Below are 22,527 nucleotides of genomic sequence, written 5' to 3' on the forward strand. Positions count from 1 at the left end.
GTTGCGTCTTAATCCCTTTAGCCACCAGGGAAGCCCTGAAAAGGTTTATTTTTTATTGTTTTTTAAAAATGATTTATTTATTTACACAAGAACCGGGACACAAGCCAGACTCGCGGGAGGGTGAGAGGACTCACCAGAGACAGAACGGGGAACAGAACAGGCAGACTGATGAAATACACTGCTGAGAGGAGCAGCAGGCACCACAGGAGAGGTCTGCTGTGCCATGTGGGACCCTCGCTGTTCAGCCGGGATAGAACTGGTGCTGCAGAGGCTGCGGACAGCTTCACAGCACTGTGCTCAACCGCCTGTACCACCAGAGGAGGCCCTGAAAAGGTTTTATTTTTAAGATTTATTTATTTATGCATACAAGAACTGGGGTGCAAGTCACAAGTGTAGGGTGTGAGAGGATTCAGCAGAGGCAGAGTGGGGAGCAGAACAGGCAGATCTGCTGAAATACACTGCTGAGCAGAGCAGTGGGGAGACAGGAGAGGTCTGCTGTGCCATGTGGTCACCTTCCTGGCCGGGGATTGAAATCGTTCTGCAGTGGCAGCAGACAGCTTCACAGTGCTGACACTTAGCCCCTTGTGCTACCAGGATGGATCCTAATTTCCTCTTCTAAGGACACTATAATCTTACTTGATGAGGGTCCACCTTGTTTTAACTTAATTAACACTTTAAATTCCCCATATTTGGGGTCTTAACTGGTGACACAAGGGGTGAAGTCTCGCACTATGAAGCCACTGCAGCATAAGTTTGATCCCCTGCCAGGGAGCTGACCCACATGGTGCAGCAGACCTCTCCTGTCTCACCCGCTGCTCCATCCAGCAGTGCATTTCCGTCCCTCTGCCTGTTGTTTCCTACTCTGTATGAAAATAAATAAATCTTTAAAAAGAATTAAAAGCAGATATTTTAACCACACTGGCTGAATGACAGGTTTCTGTGGCATCCCCCAGACTATTTTCGCCCTGGAGAGGGCGCCCCACCTGTGACCTCTGGAAACTCCGCCTGAGGCGCGGGAGTCTCAGGTGCAGGCGGGAGAGCAGGGCAGGTGGCGCCACGCCCAGCTCGGGGGCGACGCTGATTGGCCGGTCAGGCCAGGAGCCCTGCGGCCTGGAAAGCGAGAGCTCACAGGCCCGAGGGGATCTGCTGCTGGGGTCGACCTCGCCAGGGTCAGCAGAGAGAGCGGCCGTCATGGACGGGTCGGGGGAGCAGCGCAGAGGCGGAGGTGAGGCTGGAGGCAGATGGGCGGGAGGAGGGGAGCCCCCGGCCGGCCGACCCCAAGATACCCCTGCCAACCCCGGGAGCGAGATCTCCAGGCTCTCCCGGGCAGAACCTCCGGGGTCTGGCGCTGCCAGCCTCCAGCCCCTCCCTCCCCGGGGGGCCCCGGCTCTCTGACTTCCGCACCCTGATCTCTTCCTGCGGGGGGCTCTCGGACCCCGAGAACCTGGAGACCCTGAATCCAGACCCCCGGACAGGCCCACTTCCTGCCTCTGCTCTGGGGGTGGGGGTTGGGGGGGCTCTCCTCTCTGCCCCTCAGGCCAGAGGGCTGCGCCCCTTAAGTGTTGCCCAGTCCCTTCCCCTGGAATTGGGTAGGACACAGGCTGGGCCTCCCCGCCTCTTTCTCCATCAGGACTCGGTTGTCCTGTCCCTGGTCACTTTATCTCCCAGGGCCCGGAAAGTCCAGTCCCCCACCCCCCAGCATTGTCCTTCCTCGGGGACCATGAGTGGCTCCCCACCCCCATGACCCTCCAGGACTCCAGAGTCCAGACACCCCGCCCCTCCTGTCTCCTGCAGGGCCCACCAGCTCTGAGCAGATCATGGAGACAGCGGCCCTTTTGCTTCAGGGGTGAGTTTGAGAGGTTTCGTTATTGGGGAGCGGATTTGAGGAGTGGCCCCTTCCTGACTCTGCATCCTCCACTCCATGTACTTTTCAGTTTCATCTGCGATCAAATAGGAGCAGCCGCAAAGGATGTAGCTCAGCTGGCCCTAGAGCGGGAGTCCCAGGCCTCATACATCAAGCTGTTGTAGAGCAACCCCGATACAAAACGGGGTGCCTGACTGTTGGTCCTCACCCGCGCGCTTAAAAGGACTTATCAATGCTCTACTGCAGGCACACGTGAAAGGTTAATAAAAGGTTTATTTACAAGGGAAGGGGAAATGAGGAAATGTACAGCTCTGGGAGAAAAGTGGGAGACAAAGTTTTAAATGAGTCCTACCCGATCCGCCGATCAGGAACCCCAAAATGGCGCTCTCAGAGTTGGCCGCCAGCCAGGAGCGGTGAAGCCAGGAGGCGAGCGATCGCGAGCCAGAGAGCCCAAGGCCCACGTGTTTGGTTTTTATATCCAACCTGGCTGCCCAACTCCACCCTCAGGTCCCAGCCACCCTCCCTTGGTGGTGATGGGATTTGTCTTTCCCAATGTCTTGATGGCTTTAGTCTGGAGTGGGGGTGGAGTCCACAAAGCCTGTATGGGATTAGCTCAGGACATCCTTTCCCCCTAACAAAGCCACTGCTGGAAGTTCTCAAGCGCATCCCACAACAGGTGGACAATGACAAGGAGCTGCAGAGGTGCGGCCCCAGGACCCAGGAATCCAGTCACTGGTCATCTCTATAAACCAGGAGGCCCAGCTTCAGCCCCCAACCCCCTCCTCTCCTGCGATCCACACCCACAAGCCTTGCTCCTTCACACCCAGGGTCCAGGGTCCCCTCACTCAACTCAGGAGTCCGTACTCCAGGCCGTCCCCTCCCCTGGGATCCTGAAACCCTCCTTGGGAGGTCATTTTCCTCTCTCCCCTAGATGTCCCCTGTCTGCACGGTGACCCCTTGCTTTTCATTTCAGCCTGACCTGGGTCCCTTTACGTCGGGGATGAGGGGGCTAGCGGGGTCTCCACACTCTGCTAGACACTCTCCCCCCATCGTGGCTCTCCTCTTTCCTGCAGGATGACAGAAAAGGACAAAGTCTGCACAGCTTCCATCTTTTTCCATGTGGCAGGACAAATGTTTTCAGACGGCATCACCGGGGCCGGGTTGCCGTCCTTTTCTGCTACAGCAGCAAACTGACCCGCGCTCAGGGATCCTGCCCTGGAGTCGTGGCACCCACGCAGGTAACCTCTGAAAACGCTGCCTGCAGGAGGGAAGTTCTCAAGGGCATCCCAGGGGCCACAGATAGGGCGTGGTCCTGGGCAGCGGGAGGGTAGGAGCCCAATTTAGCAGCAGCTTCTAAAGTGAAGCACTGATTGGCCAGTCAAGCCGGGGAGTAGCAGCCCGGAAAAGTGAGAGCTCACAGTTTTGAAGGGCAGAGTCGGTGGAGAGAGCAGTGGTCATGAGCCTGTTCCACAGAGGTGAGCCTGGGGGCATATAGGCTGGGGGAGGGTTACCCCCTGGACATGCCGCCTGCCAGCCCCAGGCATGAGATATGGGAGCACTCCCGGGCAGAACCTCCCGGATGGGGCACCGCCAGCCACCCGTCCCTCCTTCCCCCCGGAGTACCCGCTCTCTGATATCCGTACCCCAATCTCTTCCTGTGCGGTGCTCTCAGACCCCGCAAGCACCAAGAGACCCCTGAATCCAGACCCCCTGACAGGCCCCTGCTTTTTGCAGACACCACTTCCTGCCTCTGCCCTGGGGGGAGGGGCGGCTCTCCTCTCTTCCCCTCAGGCCAGAGGTCTGCACCCCTTAAGTGCTGTCCCAGTGCCCTCCCCCAGAAGAGTGCAGGACACAGGCTGGGCCTCCCTGCCTCTTTCTCCATCAGGACTCCAGTTGTCCTGTTCCAGGTCACTTTATCTCTGAGGTCCCCGAAGTCTAGTGCCTCCCACATCTTGGCTTTTCTAGGGGGCCATGAGCGGCTCCCCACCCCCATGACCCTCCAGGACTCCAGAGTCCAGACACCTCTCTCCTCCTTTCTCCTGCAGGGTCCACCAGCTCTGAGCAGATCATGGTGACATGGGACCAATTGCTTCAGGGGTGAGTTTCAGAGGTTTTTTTCATTGGAGAGTGGATTTGAGGAGTGGCCCCTTTTGACTCTGATCCTCCACTCCATTTACTTTTCAGTTTCATCTGCGATCAAATAGGACCAGCCGCAAAGGATATAGATGAGCTGGGCCCACAGCGGTTGTCCCAGGCCCCATACATCAAAGAACTGGGGAAAGTTCTCAAGCGCAAGGCACAAGAAATGGACAAGGACGAGGAGCTGCAGAGGTGCGGCCCCAGGACCCAGGACTCCAGTCACTGGGCACCTTCATACACCAGGAGGCCCAGCTTCAGCCCCCAACCCCCTCCTTCCTGCGATCCACACCCACAAGCCTTGCTCCTTCACACCCCAGGGTCCAGGGTCCCATCACTCAACTCAGGCCGTCCCCTCCCTTGGGATCCTGAAACCCTCCTCAGGGAGCCATTTTCCTCTCTCCCCTAGATGTCCCCTGTCTGCACGTTGACCCCTTGCTTTTCATTTCAGCCTGACCTGGGCCTCCTTTACCTTATCTTAGGGGTGGGGTGGCTAGCGGGGTCTCCACACTCTGCTAGATGCTCTCTCCCCATCACGGCTCTCCTCTTTCCTGCAGGATGATACATACGGACAGAGTCTTCACTGCTGGGGAAGTTTTCGAAGTGGCACATGAAATATTTTCAGACGGCTACACCTGGGGCGGGATTGTTGCCTTTATCTGGTTCATCAGCAAACTGGTGCTCAAGGTGGGCAGATGCAGGGTGGGGAGCCCCGGGAGGCATCCACAGAACATTGAGGCCTAGGAGTCCTGACCGTACCCCTGGGGCAGCCCTCTGTCCACAGAGGGAATTGACAGAGACAGCTGTGGCTGCCGGTCTGCTCCTTCCTTCACTTATTCATTCAACACACATGGGCCCACCAACACTGCAAAGCAGGCTGCTGGGTCCTGCTCTCCTGCCACCCTCATGTTGTACACGTGGTCAGGAAAGACTTCTAAGAGGAGGTGACATTAAGCCAAAGCCAGGAGGACAATAAAGACGCAGTGATATAGAAGCGCCAGGTGGGCAGAGGCGTCTGGCAGAGGACACAGCAAGTGCCAATGTCCTGAGGCAGCGCCAGGTCTGTGCTGAAGGCAGTGAGATGGGTGAGGGCTGAGGGCAGAGTGTGGAACCCCTGAAGGACCTTAGCTTTCCTCACAGGGACACAGGAGGATTGTCTCCTGTCTCTGCCCTTAAAAATGAGAATGAGGTGACTGATTTTTCATTTGAAGATTATTCTCACATATGCAGCCAAGTGCTCGTTGTACGACTCACTGTTATGGCTGTGAGACTGTTCACTCTGAAATCCTTGTAGATTTTCTCTGGAGACACTCAAAGTGGAAGAAGGATTATCACAGAACATTGTTTGGCAACTATAGTTCGGAAAGGGATTGTGGGGCGCAGGGGCAAAAGCTGGTGGGACGCTGGTGGGGGACACCCAGATGGACCCAGCAAACGATAAGGGGCCAGACTCAGGTGGGAGGAAGTGGCTTTCTGGATGTGTTTGTAATATGGAGCTGATGGAGCCTGAATGTTGCAGGTGGGGGCAGCATTCAGTGCTGGGGGCTGATGTGGATCTGGGGAGAAGCAGCCACATAGAGGGTGGAAGGGGGCGTCCAGGGAGTTGGAGAGCAGGTCACGGCAACTGGGGGTGTTGAGTCTTAGCTGGCAGGTAAGTCAGACAAGGCCTATTGAGGCAGAATAACCAACATGCACAAAGGTCCTGAGGCAGAAAGGAGTTTCGTGTGAATGAAACTTGGAAAAAGGAGTAAAAGAAAACTTAAGTATAAGAGAGTAAAAGAAAAATTCAATCTGTGGCTTAATGTCACCTCCTCTTCTACACAGGCCTGTGGCAGCCCATGCCTTTTGCTTGGTTCCCAGGGATACCTGGGAAGATAGGAGGGTTCTAAGCAGGGCAGATGCCAGTGATGAGATCCACATTATGAGTGGGAAGAACCACAGGAAGTCAGGGGGGAGGCAGAGGTTTGAGAAAGGGGTCTGGGGAGTCACCTGGCTGTGGGAGCTCAGTCCCTAAGCCCACCTCATTCCCATAGGCCCTGTTTAAGAAACAGAAAAAAACTTGAATGTTCCTGTCTTCTTTTCCAGTTATTGTTGCAGGATACCCAAGGACTTTTTTTTTCTGAAGAAACCCTGACCAATCTTCTTCCTTTCAAAGTTTAGGAGACGTGAAATAACATCTAGGATCATGCATATGCTGCCAGTATTTTTTTTTTTACACAGAAAGGCGTTCAATCTTGATTTTGGTATTTCTTTTTAACTTTTCTTTTTAACTTTGAGATTTTTTTCTCTGCTTATTTTTGTTGTTACTTTGGCCTATCAGTGAAACTGCAGTTGTATGGGATATCCCACGCGTGATGCATGGTAACTAAAGAGCTCTTTGTGTCTATATGTTGTATGTCTGTATGTCCTTTCCTTGTGTCCTTGTCTTGACCTCCAGTGGTTGACAAATTGGTACACATGGTGCCCAAAGACATTGGAAAAAAAAAGAGTCTCCAGTTATGAGAAAAACTAAAGGTCATGGTTTGATTGTCAACATTGTGCTACTGAACTAAGCCGGTGCCTTCATAGAGATTGAATATTGTTGTTTCTGTTATTTTTATGATATTTATGGCAAAGCTTCCCAGAAATCTAAATTCAAGTACAAATTTGGTAGCCTGTCATTTGGCTGATGCAAGGAAATTTTGTGGAACCTCAGTAGAGCTCCTGAGACACTCCACAAAGTTTCTCCCTTTCCTCCTGGGAAGGCATTAGATGAATTTGTTCTATTTGGCTCACCTAGTAGAGTAAAACTAGAAGGGAAGCATTGTCACTTGGGAAAACGGGTAACACCATGACCTGATATGGATGTAAATTGTCAATAATGATTGTCACCTTGTAATAGTGTATACTTCAATTGTTTAATATCTACAGAAATTGTTTCTGAAAATATAGGGAGAAAAGGTCTCAACAGATTCCTATTGATGGAACTGTTGAGAGTAAAACTTTCCTACTAAGGACTGAATAGACCTGGAAATACACCTCATATTTACTAAGTTTTCCTTGACATAATACTGATGATTTTTTTTGCATTTTGTTCTAAATCCACAAAGTTTTCTTGTTTTGGTGACCAGGATCTGCAGCAAGGTTGTAATTTTTTTTTTCTCTTTTTTTTTTCCAACAAAGCTAACTTGTGTTTGCATTTTCTCTCCCCTTGATACCAACACAGCATAAAAATAATGGTAGTAATCTCTTACTACTTATCTCAGAGTCTGTTTTTGCATAACTTCCATAGGGATTTTGTTTAAACTGAAAAAATTGGACATAAGTTTCATTGTGTGGCTTTGTGTGGAGTTCTTCCAGAAAGTTGAAACAGGGCTGAACCAAGATGAGGAGAACCTGTTTGCTTTGTTCGTAGGGTTCCAGAGACCTCCAAAGAAGGTGAGGAAGGTTGCCTCCATTGGCAGGACTGGACAACCCGGCCAACGAAAATTCCCTGGTACCCTCGAGAAGAGGAAAGCCCAGGTGGAGTCTGATGAGACCAACTTGTTCCAGAAGCCTACACGGACCGGATGTCAACAGTTCGCTCTGAATCCTATATGGAGTATTCCAACGAAGCCAGCTAAAAATTGCTGCTTAGTTATTCTGCCCTGTGATTTTATGCAAAAATAGGCAATATGGTTTAAAAGTAGATTTAGTTTGCAAACTTTTGCTATGCTGTTAAAAAATTTGGGATCAAGGTTGAGAGAATTTGTTTTTTACATAAGTCGAACCATTTTAAGATTTTTTTTTCCTGTGATTTTTGACATATCTGCTGTCTTGTTCTGGCTAATGCCTCCAGATGTTTTCTTTCAGCTGGGACTGATGAACTGTTTTTCCAGGAATGGAGGACTTTTGCTTTCCACAATGGACACTACCTGGAGGGATTCGTTTTCTTTCAGACTGGAACCCTGGAAAAATTTTCATCTGAGACTGTATCCCAGCATCCATATGTTGGATCTTCATCACCATGGAAATGGTGGCAAAAGTGAAAGGGGGGAATTGTTAGGGGGAAATGATGTCCTGAGATAATCCCATACAGGCTTTGTGGACCCCACCCCCACTCCAGACTAAAGCCATCAAGACATTGGGAAAGACAAATCCCATCACCACCAAGGGAGGGTGGCTGGGACCTGAGGATGGAGTTGGGTAGCCAGGTTGGATATAAAAACCAAACACATGGGCCTTGGGGTCTCTCTGGCTCGCGATCGCTCGCCTCCTGGCTTCACCGCTCCTGGCTGGCGGCCAACTCTGAGAGCGCCATTTTGGGATTCCTGATCGGCGGATGGGGTAGGACTCATTTAAAACTTTGTCTCCCACTTTTCTCCCAGAGCTGTACATTTCCTCATTTCCCCTGCCCTTGTAAATAAACCTTTTTTATTAACCTTTCACGTGTGCCTGCAGTAGAGCATTGATAAGTCCTTTTAAGCGCGCGGGTGAGGACCCACAGTCAGGCACCCCGTTTTGTATCGGGGTTGCTCTACAACAGTTCCAGAGCAGGGAATAGAACAGGCAGACTGACAAGGTACACTGCTGAGGGGAGCAGCAGGCGGCAGGAGAGGTCTGCGCGCCATGTGGGACCCTTGCCGGCGGCTGGGGATCAAACCTGCGCTGCAGAGGCTGTGGGTAGCTTCGCAGCCCAGCACTCAACCGCTGCGCCACCAGGGAGTTCCCATATTTCTTTTTTATTGCCACCCCTTCCTCCTGTTGCTTTCCCCTGCACCAAGTCACTCAAACTTTACAGGGAGACCCCCTCCACCAGGGAGGATCCTAATTTCCGTTTCTAAGGACACTATAATCTTACTTGATCTGGGTCCCCCTTTTTTAACTTAATTACCTCCATAAAATCCCCATGTCAGGGTCCTCCCTGGTGATACAAGGTGTTAAGTCTCAGTGCTCTGAAGCTATTGGCAGCCACTGCAGTATCAGTTCGATCCCCTGCCAGGGAGCTGACCCACATGGCGCAGCAGACCTCCCCTGTGTCCCCGCTGCCCCCCTCAGCCGTGTATTCCAGTCAATCTGCCTGTTCTGCTCCTACTCTGTCTCCGGTGAATCCTCTCATCCCGCTCACCTCTCACCTACACCCCAGCTCTTGTATGCCTAAATAAATAAAAATAAATCTTTTTTTGAAAGAAGACTTCTTACTTGAAAGAGGGTCAGCCTTTTTGTTCCATTTAACTGATTTGGATAAGGCCACATTTACCCATTTAAATGTTAAAATAATCTCATCCAAATATGCCCTCACGAAACCCCCTTAATAATGTTAGCCCCGATATCTCACTATCACGCAGCCCTGGCACTTTGACACATGAATGAACTGTCAGCCTCCCTGGCACTGTGGTGTTTAGTGTCAGTAGTCTTGGGCTGCTGCAGGACAGAAGGAAACCTCTGTCTTCTTTAAGCCACTGTTCTATTAGCCTTTGCCAGAACAGCTCCACTGGCCTGACATAATTTCCTCTCCGATGAAGAGGCAGAGTTGAGTTTCATTTTCCTTGAAATTGCGTCATCTCATAACTGTTTTGTAGTGCTTGCAACACAGCAGAAAAACACTGCACAAATCTGGTCAGGAAGACAATGCCGTTTCTTCCTGCGGCCTGATGCACTTTTTTTTTTTTTTTTTTATAAGACCTTTTTATGTTTGCATATAAGAACTGGGGTATAGACCAGAGTGTTGGGAGGGGGTGAGAGGATTCACCAGAGACAGAGTAGGAAGCAGAACAGACAGATCTCTTGAGATACACTGCTGAGGGGAGCAGCAGGGAGACAAGAGGTCTGCTGCACCATGTGGTTCAGCTCTCTGGCTGGGAATCGAACGGGTGCTGCAGTGGCTGCGGACAGCTTCACAGTGCTGTGACTTAACGACTTGCACCACCAGGAAGGCCAGATATACTCTAGACCCTTCAGTCACCACGCAAGAACTTCAGCTGCAATGAAGTCACTCTACTAATCCACACAAAGAAACCGCATGGAAAGCCCGGAGGTCCCATGAAAGTGGAGAGGCTCCTGGTCAGGGGGCAACTGCTTCAGCCTCTCCGGTGCTCCAGCCCCACTTACCAGCTGATGGGAAACACTGAGTGGCCCCGGGCTGGGCTACCTGGCTGTGCCACAGGTCCATGCACAGTAACACAATGGTTGTTGTTCTCAACTGACGTGTCACACAACAGCTAAGCCGAACAGCTGGTCTCATAACTACCAACATGAGAAATGGATTCATTTTTCACACCCCCAGGCAGAATGGGAAACCCCCAATTCTTCCTATTGTCCTTCACCCAAGAAACCTTCTTAGGTCCACGGTCAGGGCCCTTGGTCCCTGGGAATGTCTTAGCTGATGTCCTCAACGTCACTTAATTCCCAATTTCACGGCCCCTTCTCTGTTTACAAAGGTTCTTCCTCTTCCAGCTTGGTAATTGGTATCTATTTTTTTTTTCCCTCAGAAAAGATTCAAATTTATGTTATAAAGGAATTCAACATAAAACAGTATTTGCAGTACTGTATGCAACTGATGCTCTCTCTCTCTCTATATATATATTTATTTATATACATGCATCCATATATCTATTCATTTTTCTAGACCACTTTGCTAAAACACACATTCACTCACTCCCTAAAACTAAAAGCAGGTATTTTAACCACACTGGCTGAATGACAGGTTTCTGTAGCATCCCCCAGACTATTTTCTCATGACTTGTTTCTTATCTTTTCCTGCTTACAAGGAGCCACAGTGAACCCCGCCCAGGAAAGTGCGTGTCTTCTGTGCACAGGGCCATGGATTTACTCTGTGCGCCCCCAGATCATCACCACAAGCTCCAGCACAGTGGGGACACCCCGCAGCCCTTCTTGGGGTCCACAGTTCCCCGCGCTGCCCATCTAGCCCCGGGGATTGTGCGGCTTTTTGAACTTCACACCCTGTTTTGTTCACACAGACCCGGGATTCCGGCGTCTGACACGCGCGGCCTCAGGGAAGCCCTTGCTGGGCCGCGGGGGGCTCTGACGGGCGCTCGGGATCCTGCCCTGGAGACGGCGCCTGACCTGTGACTCTGGAAACGCTGCTGCAGGCGCGGAAGTTCTCTAGGGCGTCCCACAGGCCCCAGGCAGGGGGGTTGCTCAGTGGCTGTCGAAGCTGATTGGCCGGTCAAGCGAGGGGAGCAGAGGCCGGAAAAGCAAGAGCTCAGAGTCCCGGAGGGGACCTGCCGCCCGGGTGGGCCTCGCCAGAGTCATTGGAGAGAGCGGCGGTCATGGACGGGTCTGGGGAGCAGTGCAGAGGCGGACGTGAGGCTGGAGGCAGACGGGCGGGAGGAGGGGAGCCCCGGGACAGCCCCCCTAGAGCCCCGGCCGCGAGATCTCCAAGTGCTCGCAGCAGAACCTCCTGATCTATCGGGTGCCACCAGCCTCCAGCCCCTCCTTCCCCGGGGGTCCCGGCTCGCTTACTTCCGCACCTGATCTCTTCCTGCGGGGGCTCTCAGACCCTGCAAGCACCTGGAGACCCCTGAATGCAGACCCCCCCGACAGGCCCACTTCCTGCCTTTGCCCTGGGGGAGGGGCGGCTCTCCTCTCTGCCCCTCAGGCCAGAGGTCTGCACCCCTTAAGTCTTGCCCAGTCTTCTCCCAACATGCCCCCCTCCCAAGAGTGTAGGACTCAGGCTGGGCCTCCCCGCCTCTTCTCCATCAGGGACTCAGTTGTCCTGTCCCGGGTCACTTTATCTCCCAGGGCCCCAGATGTCCAGTGCCCCCCGCATGGTTGGCCTTCCTTGGGGACCATGAGCCAGCTCCCCACCCCCATGACCCCACCCCCCGGACTCCAGAGTCCAGACACCCCTCCCCTCCTGTCTCCTGCAGGGCCCACCAGCTCTGAGCAGATCATGGAGACAGCGGGCGTTTTGCTTCGGCGGTGAGTTTGAGAGGTTTGATTATTGGGGAGGGGATTTGAGGAGTGGCCCCTTCCTGACTCTGCATCCTCCACTCCTTTTGTTTTCAGTTTCATCTGCGATCAAATAGGACCAGCCACAAAATATGTAGCTCAGCTGGCACTAGAGCAGGTGGCCCAGGACCCACACATCAAAGAACTGGTGAAAGTTCTCAAGCGCAAGGCAAAAGAGGTGCACAAGGACAAGAAGCTGCAGAGGTGCGGCCCCAAGACCCAGGAATCCAGTCACTGGTCACCTCCATACACCAGGAGGCCCCAAGCCCGTCGTCTCCTGTGATCCACACGCACAAACCTTGCTCCTTTGCACCCCAGGGTCCCATCACTCAACTCAGAAATCCGAACTCCAGGCCGTCCCCTCTCCTTGGATCCTGAGACCCTCCTTGGGAGGTCATTTGAAGATTATTCTACATATGCAGCCAAATGCTGGTTGTGCAGCCCACTGTTGTGGCTGTGAGACTGTTCACTCTGGAATCCTGGTAGCTTTTCTCTGGAGACGCTCACAGTGGAAGAAGGATTATCACAGAACATAGTTTGGCAACTATAGTTGGGAAAGGGACTGCGGGGCGCAGGGGCAAAAGGTGGGACGCTGGTGGGGGGCACCCAGAATGGACCCAGCGAATGATGAGGGGCCGGGACTCAGGTGGGAGCTGGGGTGGGAGGAAGGAGCTTTCTGGATGTGTTTGTAATATGGAGCTGATGGGGCCTGAATGTTGGAGGTGGGGGCAGCATTCAGTGCTGGGGGCTCATGTGGATCTGGGGAGAAGCAGCCACATAGAGGGTGGAAGGGGGCGTCCAGGGAGTTGGAGAGCAGGTCACGGCAACTGGGGGTGTTGAGTCTTAGCTGGCAGGTAAGTCAGACAAGTCCTATTGAGGCAGAATAACCAACATGCACAAAGGTCCTGAGGCAGAAAGGAGTTTCGTGTGAATGAAGATTGGAAAAAGGAGGAGACACCAAACAGTAAAAGAAAAATTCAGTGTGAACAAGGAGAACTTCCATATGGCCTGTGGCAGCCCATGCCTTTGGTTTGGATCCCAGGGGTACTTGGGAGGATGAGAGGGTTCCAAGCAGGGCAGTTGCCAGTGATGAGATCCAAGTTATGAGTGGGAAGAACCACAGGGGGTCAGGGGGGAGGCAGAGGTTGAGAAACGGGCCTGGGGAGTCACCTGGCAGTAGGAGCTCAGTCCTTACTCCCACCTCTTCGCCGTAGGCCCTGTGCACGGACATGCGGGAGCTGATCACCAGCATCGTTGGCTGGACGCTGGACTTCATTCGAAAGCGACTGCTGCCCTGGATCCAGGAACAGGGTGGCTGGGTGAGGCCCTTATCCCCCCCCCCCACTCCACTGGGACCTGGGATCTTCCTGCACCCGCCACAGTGCTGCTCCCTTTCTCATTTTCTGATAATCACATGTGGTCTATAATGTGTCCTCACTTGTCCCTTCAACTGAGTGGATCTGGTCACTGTCCCTTCCTTCTGGTGACTTCTGACCTCCCAGTTACCCTTGACCTAACTAGTACTTTTTACCCTCCTTGGGGTCTCCAGGTCCTCTGGAATTACTCAAACCTGTGATAATCCTTAACCCTCACTGCCTGGTCCTGACTCCCACAGTGCCCTTGTCTTCTCTCCCCACCTGCTCCCTGTCAGTGGGCCTTGGGGCTGCCCTGGCTGGGTGCTGACAGGGGATGTCTGTGTCCCCAGGACGGCCTCCTCTCACAATACAGTAATCAAATCAAGTGGCTCGCAGTGGCAGTGGCCTTCATCGCAGTGACAGTGGCCATCTTCGCAGTGTCAGTGGACTTCACTCCAAACCAACAGCTGCACTGGCCCTGGTCCTGGATCCTGGAACTTGCTGGCTGGGTGAGGCCCTTAACCACCTCCTCCCCCACTCCGCTGGGACCTGGGGATCTTCCTGAACCCACCACAGTGCTGCTCCCTTTCTCACTTTCTGATAATCACATGTGGTCTATAATGTGTTTCCTCACGTCTCCCTTCAACTGAGTGGATCTGGTCACTGACCCTTCCTGCTGGTGACCTCTGACCTCCCAGTTACCCTTGACCTAACTAGTACTTTTTACCCTCCTTGGGGTCTCCAGGTCCTCTAGAATTACTCAAACCTGTGATAATCCTTAACCCGCACTGCCTAGTCCTGACTCCCTGTCTTCTCTCCCCACCTGCTCCCTGTGAGCGGGCCTTGGGGCTGCCCTGGCTGGGTGCTCACAGGAGATGTCTGTGTCCCCAGGACGGCCTCCTCGCACAATACAGTAATCAAATCCAGTGGTTCTCATCGGCATTGGCCATCATCCCAGTGGCAGTGGCCATCATCGCAGTGTTAGTGGCCATCATCGCAGTGGAAGTGAACTTCATTTGAGAGCAAAAGCTGCCCGGGACCTAGGATCGTGGTGTCTGGGTGAGGCCCTTAACCACCCCCTCCCCCACTCCGCTGGGACCTGGGGGTCTTCCTGAACCCGCCACAGTGCTGCTCCCCTCCACATTCTCTGGTCATCAAATGTGTTCTAAAAGCATTGCCTCACTTGTCTCATCAACTCCATTGATCTGGTCTCGACCCCTCATCTCCTGGTGACCTGTGACCTCCCAGGAACCTCTGACCTGACTGACACTTTCTACCCTCCCTTGGGCCTCCAGTTCCTTTGGAACCCCTCACATCTGATACTCCTTGGCCCTCACTCTCTAGTCCCCATTTCTTAGGCCCTGATCCCTGCTGTGGCCTTGACTTCTCCCTGACACCTCCCCCACCCCTGTCCCCATGAGCCGGCCTGGGGGTTGCCCTAGCTGAGTGCTGATGAGAGCTGTCTGTGTCCCCAGGATGGCCTCCTCTAGAAACATGGAGAGACACTCAAGTGGACGGCAGTGGCAATGGCCATCGGGACCGGACTGCTTGCCTTAGCCGGACTCGGGCGAACTTAGGCTGAGGCCCCAGCTGCCTTCTACTCTGTCTTCTCAGCATGAATATGGCATGTTTCCTTGAAGGCTGAGGCTAGAGGCCCATCCTTCCTTTTTTATTGCCACCCCTTCTGCCTGTTGCTTCCCTCTGCTCCAAATCATTCAAGCTTCGCAGGGAGAACCCCCAACTCTCATTTTTCTTACTTTTGGAATGATTGGGGGGTTGGGGTGATCTGGGGTAATAAAACTTTCAGGCCACACTTCCTGTCTGTGTCATTCGGCTCACTTCTTGGTTGGTTCCATCTCTTTACTGGGGGCGCCCGGGGTTCCATGAGGGTCAGTGATAAGCTGGGTCCAGGCTGCCCTCCAGGTGCCCACAGTCCCGACAGCACCTCCGTGGCACCCTAGGCTGTGGGGCTGGAGGCAGCGCTGGCCAGCTCTGTGCCCTCCAAGGAGGGCTTCATAGGTTGCATCTTAATCCCTTAGCCACCAGGGAAGCCCTGAAAAGGTTTATTTTTTATTGTTTTTTAAAAAGATTTATTTATTTACACAAGAACCGGGACACAATCCAGACTCGCGGGAGGGTGAGAGGACTCACCAGAGACAGAGCGGGGAGCAGAACAGGCAGACTGATGAAATACACTGCTGAGAGGAGCAGCAGGCGCCACAGGAGAGGTCTGCTGCACCATGTGGGACCCTCGCCCTTCAGCCGGGATAGACCTGGTGCTGCAGAGGCTGCGGACAGCTTCACAGCACTGTGCTCAACCGCCTGCACCACCAGAGGAGGCCCTGAAAAGGTTTTATTTTTAAGATTTATTTATTTATGCATACAAGAACTGGGGTGCAAGTCACGAGTGTAGGGTGTGAGAGGATTCACCAGAGAAGAGTGGGGAGCAGAACAGGCCGACTGACGAAATACACTGCTGAGCAGAGCAGTGGGGAGACAGGAGAGGTCTGCTGTGCCATGTGGTCACCTTCCTGGCCGGGGATTGAAATCGTTCTGCAGTGGCAGCAGACAGCTTCACAGTGCTGACACTTAGCCCCTTGTGCTACCAGGGAGGATCCTAATTTCTTCTTCTAAGGACACTATAATCTTACTTGATTAGGGTCCACCTTGTTTTAACTTAATTACCACTTTAAAATCCCCATATTTGGGGTCTTCCCTGGTGACACAAGGGGTGAAGTCACAGCACTGTGAAGCTATTGGCAGCCACTGCAGCACAAGTTTGATCCCCTGCCAGGGAGCTACCCACATGGTGCAGCAGACCTCTCCTGCCTCACCTGCTGCTCCACCCAGCAGTGTACTTCGGTCCGTCTGCCTGTTCTGTTTCCTACTCTGTATGAAAATAAATAAATCTTTAAAAAAAACTAAAATCAGATATTATAACCATTCTGGCTGAATGGCAGGTTTCTGTAGCTTCCCCCAGACTATTTTCTCATGACTTGTTTCTTATCTTTTCCTGCTTACAAGGAGACCCATGAACCCCACCCAGGAAAGTGGGTGTCTTCTGTGCACAGGGCCGTGGATTTACTATGTGCGCACCCAGATGATCACCACAGGCTCAAGCACAGTGGGGACACCCCGGAATCCCTTCATGGGGTCCCCCAGTTCCCCCCGCTGCCCATCTAGCCCCAGGGATTGTGCGGCTTTTTGAACTTCACACCCTGTTTCGGTCACACAGACCCGGGATTCCGGCGTCTGAAACGCGCGGCCTCAGGGAAGGCCCTTGCTGAGCCGTGGGTGGGGGTCTCTGACCGTCCCCCACCTGTGACTCTGAAAACGCTGCTGCAGGCGCGGAAGTTCTCTAGGGCATCCCACAGGCCATAGGCAGGGGGGTTGCTTGTCGAGGGCGAACCTGATTGGCCAGTCAAGCCAGGGGAGCAGTGGCCTGAAAAGGGAGAGCTCAGAGGCCCTGAGGGGATCTGGTGCTCCTGTTGGCCCCGCCAGGGTCTGCGGAGAGCAGCGGTCATGGACTGGTCAGGGAGCAGCGCAGAGGCAGAGGTGAGGCTGGAGGCAGACTGGCGGGAGGACGCGATCCCCGGGACGTCCCCCCTAGAGCCCCGGGAGCGAGATCTCCAAGTGCTCGCGGGCAGAACCTCCCCATCTGGTGCCACCAGCCTCCAGCCCCTCCTTCCCCAGGGGTCCCGGCTCGCTTACTTCCGCACCTGATGTCTCCCTGGGGGGGCTCTCAGACCCCGCAAGCCCCTGGAGACCCCTGAATCCAGACCCAGGACAGGCCCACTTCCTGCCTCTGCCCTAGGGGGAGGGGCGGCTCTCCTCACTGCCCCTCAGGCCAGAGGTCTGCTCCCCTTAAGTGTTGCCCAGTCTTCTCCCACATGCCTCCCTCCCAAGAGTGTAGGACACAGGCTGGGCTTCCCCGCCTCTTCTCCATCAGGACTCAGTTGTCCTGTCCCTGGTCACTTTATCTCCCAGGGCCCCAGAAGTCCAGTGCCCCCTGCAGGGTAGGCCTTCCTCGGGTACCATGAGCCAGCTCCCTTCCCCAATGACCCCACCCCCCGGACTCCAGAGTCCAGACACCTCTCCCCTCCTTCCTCCTGCAGGGTCCACCAGCTCTGAGCAGATCATGGACACAGCGGCAAAACGCATCGGCGGTAAGTTGGAGAGGTTTTGTTATTGGGGAGCGGATTTGAGGAGTGGCCCCTTCCTGACTCTGCATCCTCCACTCCTTTTCTTTCAGGTTCATCTGCGATCAAATAGGACCAGCCTCAAAGGATGTAGCTCAGCTGGCCCTAGAGCAGGTGACCCAGGACCCACACATCAAAGAACTGGCGGAAGTTCTCAAGCGCATCGCACAACAGGTGGACAATGACAAGGAGCTGCAGAGGTGCGGCCCCAGGACCCAAGAATCCAGTCACTGGTCACCTCCATAAACCAGGAGGCCCAGCTTCAGTCCCCAACCCCCTGCTCTCCTGCGATCCACACCCACAAGCCTTGCTCCTTCACACCCAGGGTCCAGGGTCCCATCACTCAAATCAGAAGGCCGAACTCCAGGCCGTCCCCTCTCCTGGGATCCTGAAACCCTCCTTGGGAGGTGATTTTCCTCTCTCCCCTAGATGTCTCCTGTCTGCACGTTGACCCCTTGGTTTTCATGTCAGCCTGACCTGGGTCCCTTTACGTCGGGGATGAAGTGGCTAGCGGGGTCTCCACACTCTGCTAGACACTCTCTCCCCATCACGGCTCTCCTCTTTCCTGCAGGATGATGGGAATGGACAGAGTCTTCACTGCTGAGGACTTTCTCAAAGTGGCACGCCATGTATTTTCAGACGGCATCACCGGGGCCCGGTTTCTGACCTTTTCTGCTTCGCCAGCAAACTGGTGCTCAAGGTGGGCAGCTGCAGGGTCGTGAGCCCAGGGAGGTGTCCACAAAACCCTGAGACCTGGGAGTCCTGACCGTACCCCTGGGGCAGCCCTGTATCCACAGAGGGAATTGACAGAGACAGCTGTGGCCCCTGGTCTGCTCCTTCCTTCGCTTACTCATTCAACACGCGTGGGCCCACTAACACTGCAAAGCAGGCTGGGTCCTGCTCTCCTGCAGTCCACGTGTTGTACTCCTGGTCAGGAAAGACTTCTAAGAGGAGGTGACATTAAGCCAAAGCCGGGAGGACAATAAAGACGCAGCGATATAGAAGGGTCAGGTGGGCAGAGGCGTCTGGCAGAGGACACAGCAAGAGCCAATGTCCTGAGGCAGCGCCAGGTTTGTGCTGAAGGCAGTAAGATGAGTGAGGGCTGAGGGCAGAGTGTGGAATCCCTGAAGGACCTTAGCTTTCCTCACAGGGACACAGGAGGATTGTCTCCTGTCTCTGTCTTTAAAAATGAGAATGAGGTGACTGGTTTTTAATTTTTTTTTTTTTTAAGATTTATTTATTTATTTATTTATACAACACTGGGTGCAGTCAGAAGCACGGGAGGGTGAGAGAATTCACCAGAGCCAGAGTGGGGAGCAGAGCAGGCAGGACTGAAGTACACTGCTGAGGGGAGCAGCGGTTGTGGCAGGAGAGGTCTGTGCGCCATGTGGGACCCTCGCCGGCAGCCGGGGATCCAACTGGCACTGCAGAGCCTGTGGGCAGCTTCGCAGCCCAGCGCTCAACCACTGCGCCACCAGGAGAGGCCCAAGGTGACCGATTTTTCATTTGAAGATTATTCTCACATATGCAGCCAAATGCTGGTTGTGCAGCCCACTGTTGTGGCTGTGAGACTGTTCACTCTGGAATCCTGGTAGCTTTTCTCTGGAGACGCTCACAGTGGAAGAAGGATTATCACAGAACATAGTTTGGCAACTATAGTTGGGAAAGGGACTGCGGGGCGCAGGGGCAAAAGCTGGTGGGACGCTGGTGGGGGGCACCCAGAATGGACCCAGGAATGATGAGGGGCTGGACTCAGGTGGGAGAGGGGGTGGGAGGAAGGAGCTTTCTGGATGTGTTTGTAACATGGAGCTGATGGGGCCTGAATGTTGGAGGTGGGGGCAGCATTCAGTGCTGGGGGCTCATGTGGATCTGGGGAGAAGCAGCCACATAGAGGGTGGAAGGGGGCGTCCAGGGAGTTGGAGAGCAGGTCACGGCAACTGGGGGTGTTGAGTCTTAGCTGGCAGGTAAGTCAGACAAGTCCTATTGAGGCAGAATAACCAACATGCACAAAGGTCCTGAGGCAGAAAGGAGTTTCGTGTGAATGAAGATTGGAAAAAGGAGGAGACACCAAACAGTAAAAGAAAAATTCAGTGTGAACAAGGAGAACTTGTACACCGGTCTGTGCAGCCCATGCCTTGGTTTAGATCCCAGGGGTACTTGGGTGGATGGAAAGGTCCTAAGCAGGGCAGTTGCCAGTGATGAGATCCAAGTTATGAGTGGGAAGAACCACAGGGGGTCGGGGGGAGGCAGAGGTTTGAGAAAGGGGCCTGGGGAGTCACCTGGCAGTAGGAGCTCAGTCCTTACTCCCACCTCATCGCCGTAGGCCCTGTGCACGGACATGCGGGAGCTGATCACCAGCATCATGGACTGGACACTGGACTTCATTCGAAAGCGACTGCTGCCCTGGATCCAGGAACAGGGTGGCTGGGTGAGGCCCTTAACCGCCCCCTCCCCCACTCGGCTGGGACCTGGGGATCTTCTTGAACCCACCACACAGCTGCTCCCTTTCTCATTTTCTGATAATCGCATGTGGTCTATAATGTGTCCTCACGTGTCCCTTCAACTGAGTGGATCTGGTCACTGACCCTTCCTGCTGGTGACCTCTGACCTCCCAGTTACTCTTAACCTAACTAGTACTTTTTACCCTCCTTGGGGTCTCCAGGTCCTCTAGAATTACTCAAATCTGTGATAATCCTTAACCCGCACTGCCTGGTCCTGACTCCCACAGTGCCCTTGTCTTCTCTCCCCACCTGCTCCCTGTGAGCGGGCCTCGGGGCTGCCCTGTCTGGGTGCTGACAGGAGATGTCTGTGTCCAGGGCGGCCTCCTCTCACAACACAGTAATCAAATCAAGTGGCTCGCGGGCCTCCCCGGTGGCGCAGCGGTTGAGCGCTGGGTTGCGAAGCTGCCCGCGGCCTCTGCGGCGCCGGTTCGATCCCCGGCTGCTCCCCGGCCACAGGAGGAGGGTCCCCCATGGCGCGCAGACCTCTCCTGACGCCCGCTGCTCCCCTCAGCAGTGTCCTTCGGTCCTTCTGCCTGCTCTGCTCCCCGCTCTGGCTCTGGTGAATTCTCTCACCCTCCCGCGCTTCTGACTGTACCCAGTGCTTGTATAAACAAAAAAACCCCAAACAAATAAAGAAAGAAAGAAAGAAAACATGCCTCTATATTAAAAAAAAAAAAAAAAAAATCAAGTGGCTCGCAGTGGCAGTGGCCATCATCGCAGTGGCAGTGGCCATCATCATGACTGGAGTGCTTGCCTTGATAGAGAACAGCTAAGAAAAAAACAACCCAGGCCTCCCTGGTGGCGCAAGGGTTTAAGAGGCAACCTATGAATATGTCCACGGTCACTGCAGCATGAGTTCCATCTCAGGCCAACCAAGGAGCAACCCTCATAAATAAATAAATAAATATTTTTTAAAAAAGATTTATTTATTTATTATTTATGCATAAAAGAGCTGGGGTACAGGCCAGAAGTGGGGGTGGTGAGAGGATCCTCAGAGACAGAGTGGGGAGCAGAACAGGCGGATATTCCTAAATACACTGCTGAGGGGAGCAGCGGGCGAGACAGGAGAGGTCTGCTGTGCCGCGTGGTCAGCTCCCTGGCTGGGGATCCAACTCATGGCACAGCAGCTGCGATAGTTTGATAGTGCTGTCTCTTTAACCCCTGGGCCACCGGGGAGGCCCTAATGCAGTTTATTTAAGAAAGAAGGGAAAACAAAGTCTCTGAGGCCACCAGTGGCTCATTATATCACCCCAAGTAGTGGTCAGTGTTTTCAAATCCTAAGCAAAGGGCATCCAAAGGGGCGTCCACCACCACAGAGGGCCTGGAGCACGTGGCAGCCAGACAGCAGGTAGGGATCAACTTGAGATGTCAGCAGAAGAAGCAACAGGAAGTGCTCACCGGAAGCAGAGATGCGCCCAAGACAACAGCACAGTATCAGAGAAGCAACGCTGGAAACAGCAGGAGCAGCAGCCTAGCGGCCTGACAGACAGTCCACACTCACACAACTCAGTGACGTGCCCAGCTCCAGGTCCTTGCCTTCCCTTCTGGGCTGAAATAGCAGTAAAGTTGGCATCAGTTTCAGTCATTCAGCAACCTGCAAAACTTCTCAACTTTTCTCCTCCCAAGTTGGCTGCTGGAAGCTTCTGCATGTTCTCTGGAGGCCAGCAACAGCCTTCTGGAAGGTGAGTGTAGCAGGGGCAGGAATCCCTGAACCTAGTGGCTGCTTCTGCGGCCCCTTTGTTCCCTATTAGAGTCCCACCCTCACTGATTCCTCCTTACCTGAGCATATTCTACCTGGGGCTATACACCCTCAGCTGCGCCCCCCTCCAGGTGGGCCCACCTGTAATGGCCTTTGGCTCCAGCCTTGCCCTTCAGCCCCCAGTTACCGTTACATCGTTTTAATGGAGGTGCCACTTGCTCCCTGAGGCTCAGTGATGAGCTGGGTCCAGCCTGCCCTTCGGGTGCACACAATCCCGACAGCACCTCCCTGGCACCCTCGGCTGTGGGGCTGGAGGCAGCGCTGGGCCAGCTCTGTGCCCTGCAAGGAGCCTGGGGCTGGAGAGGCTAGAAGGGGAGCTGGAGGAAGAACAGGGAGGACACTCAGAGCAGCCTCCCTGGCCCAGCTAAGCCGGGCCCAGAAGCTTCTAACATTTGGGGCCACAGGAAGTTACATGTTAACTGAGGTGGAGAAAAGTGGGGGAGCGCATCTGGGGAGGTCTCAGGAGCCCTTTGGGGAAGCTGGGAAGCCTGAAGATCTGAGACCAGACAGTCCCAGGCAGAGACCAGGCTGGGTCCGCATGGGGCTGTGTGGCCACTGGAGGGACAAATCTGTGCGCTGACAGGTGTGGGGGGAGGGCTGGAGGAAGAGGAGTTCTGGAGTCTGTCCCAGAGAGTGGTTGTGGGGGTGCTGCTGGAGAGGAGCAGGTCTGAGGGGAGACCCTGAGGGCCAAGAAGGGGCAGAGGAAGGTTACAGGGTCTGTCACCCAAGGGTCTGTATCTGTTTCCTTCTCTCCGTGTCTCACCCTTTCTCTTTGCCCCGT

At 54.0% G+C, this 22,527-nt stretch overlaps 1 protein-coding gene and 1 long non-coding RNA gene across 3 annotated transcripts; both read left to right on the forward strand.

Annotated features, from left to right (window-relative positions):
- Window positions 1-2,947: 2,947 nt before the first annotated feature.
- On the forward strand, window positions 2,948-15,065 carry LOC119249544 (apoptosis regulator BAX-like). Of its 2 annotated transcripts, none has more exons than XM_037516945.2 (8): window positions 2,948-3,102; window positions 3,910-3,961; window positions 4,049-4,195; window positions 4,558-4,687; window positions 13,147-13,251; window positions 13,638-13,796; window positions 14,179-14,346; window positions 14,763-15,065. In XM_037516945.2, exons 1-7 carry the CDS (start codon window positions 2,982-2,984, stop codon window positions 14,305-14,307), a joined length of 843 nt encoding a protein of 280 aa, XP_037372842.1. In that variant the 5' UTR covers window positions 2,948-2,981; the 3' UTR covers window positions 14,308-14,346; window positions 14,763-15,065. The 2 variants fall into 2 exon arrangements, with proteins under 2 accessions (XP_037372842.1, XP_037372843.1); XM_037516946.2 differs by lacking the exon at window positions 2,948-3,102 and adding an exon at window positions 3,299-3,339 and having other exon boundaries at window positions 14,763-15,064.
- A 1,725-nt stretch (window positions 15,066-16,790) lies between these two features.
- Window positions 16,791-20,295, forward strand: LOC119249554 (uncharacterized). Its single transcript, XR_005126153.2, has 5 exons — window positions 16,791-16,842; window positions 17,403-17,453; window positions 17,540-17,686; window positions 18,058-18,186; window positions 19,810-20,295. It is a non-coding gene; the product is annotated as an uncharacterized LOC119249554 (long non-coding RNA).
- The last annotated feature ends 2,232 nt before the right edge of the window (window positions 20,296-22,527 follow it).

This window comes from Talpa occidentalis, unplaced genomic scaffold (assembly GCF_014898055.3).
Source record: "Talpa occidentalis isolate TD23 unplaced genomic scaffold, MPIMG_talOcc4v2.1 talOcc4.17, whole genome shotgun sequence".
Lineage (NCBI taxonomy): Eukaryota > Metazoa > Chordata > Mammalia > Eulipotyphla > Talpidae > Talpa > Talpa occidentalis.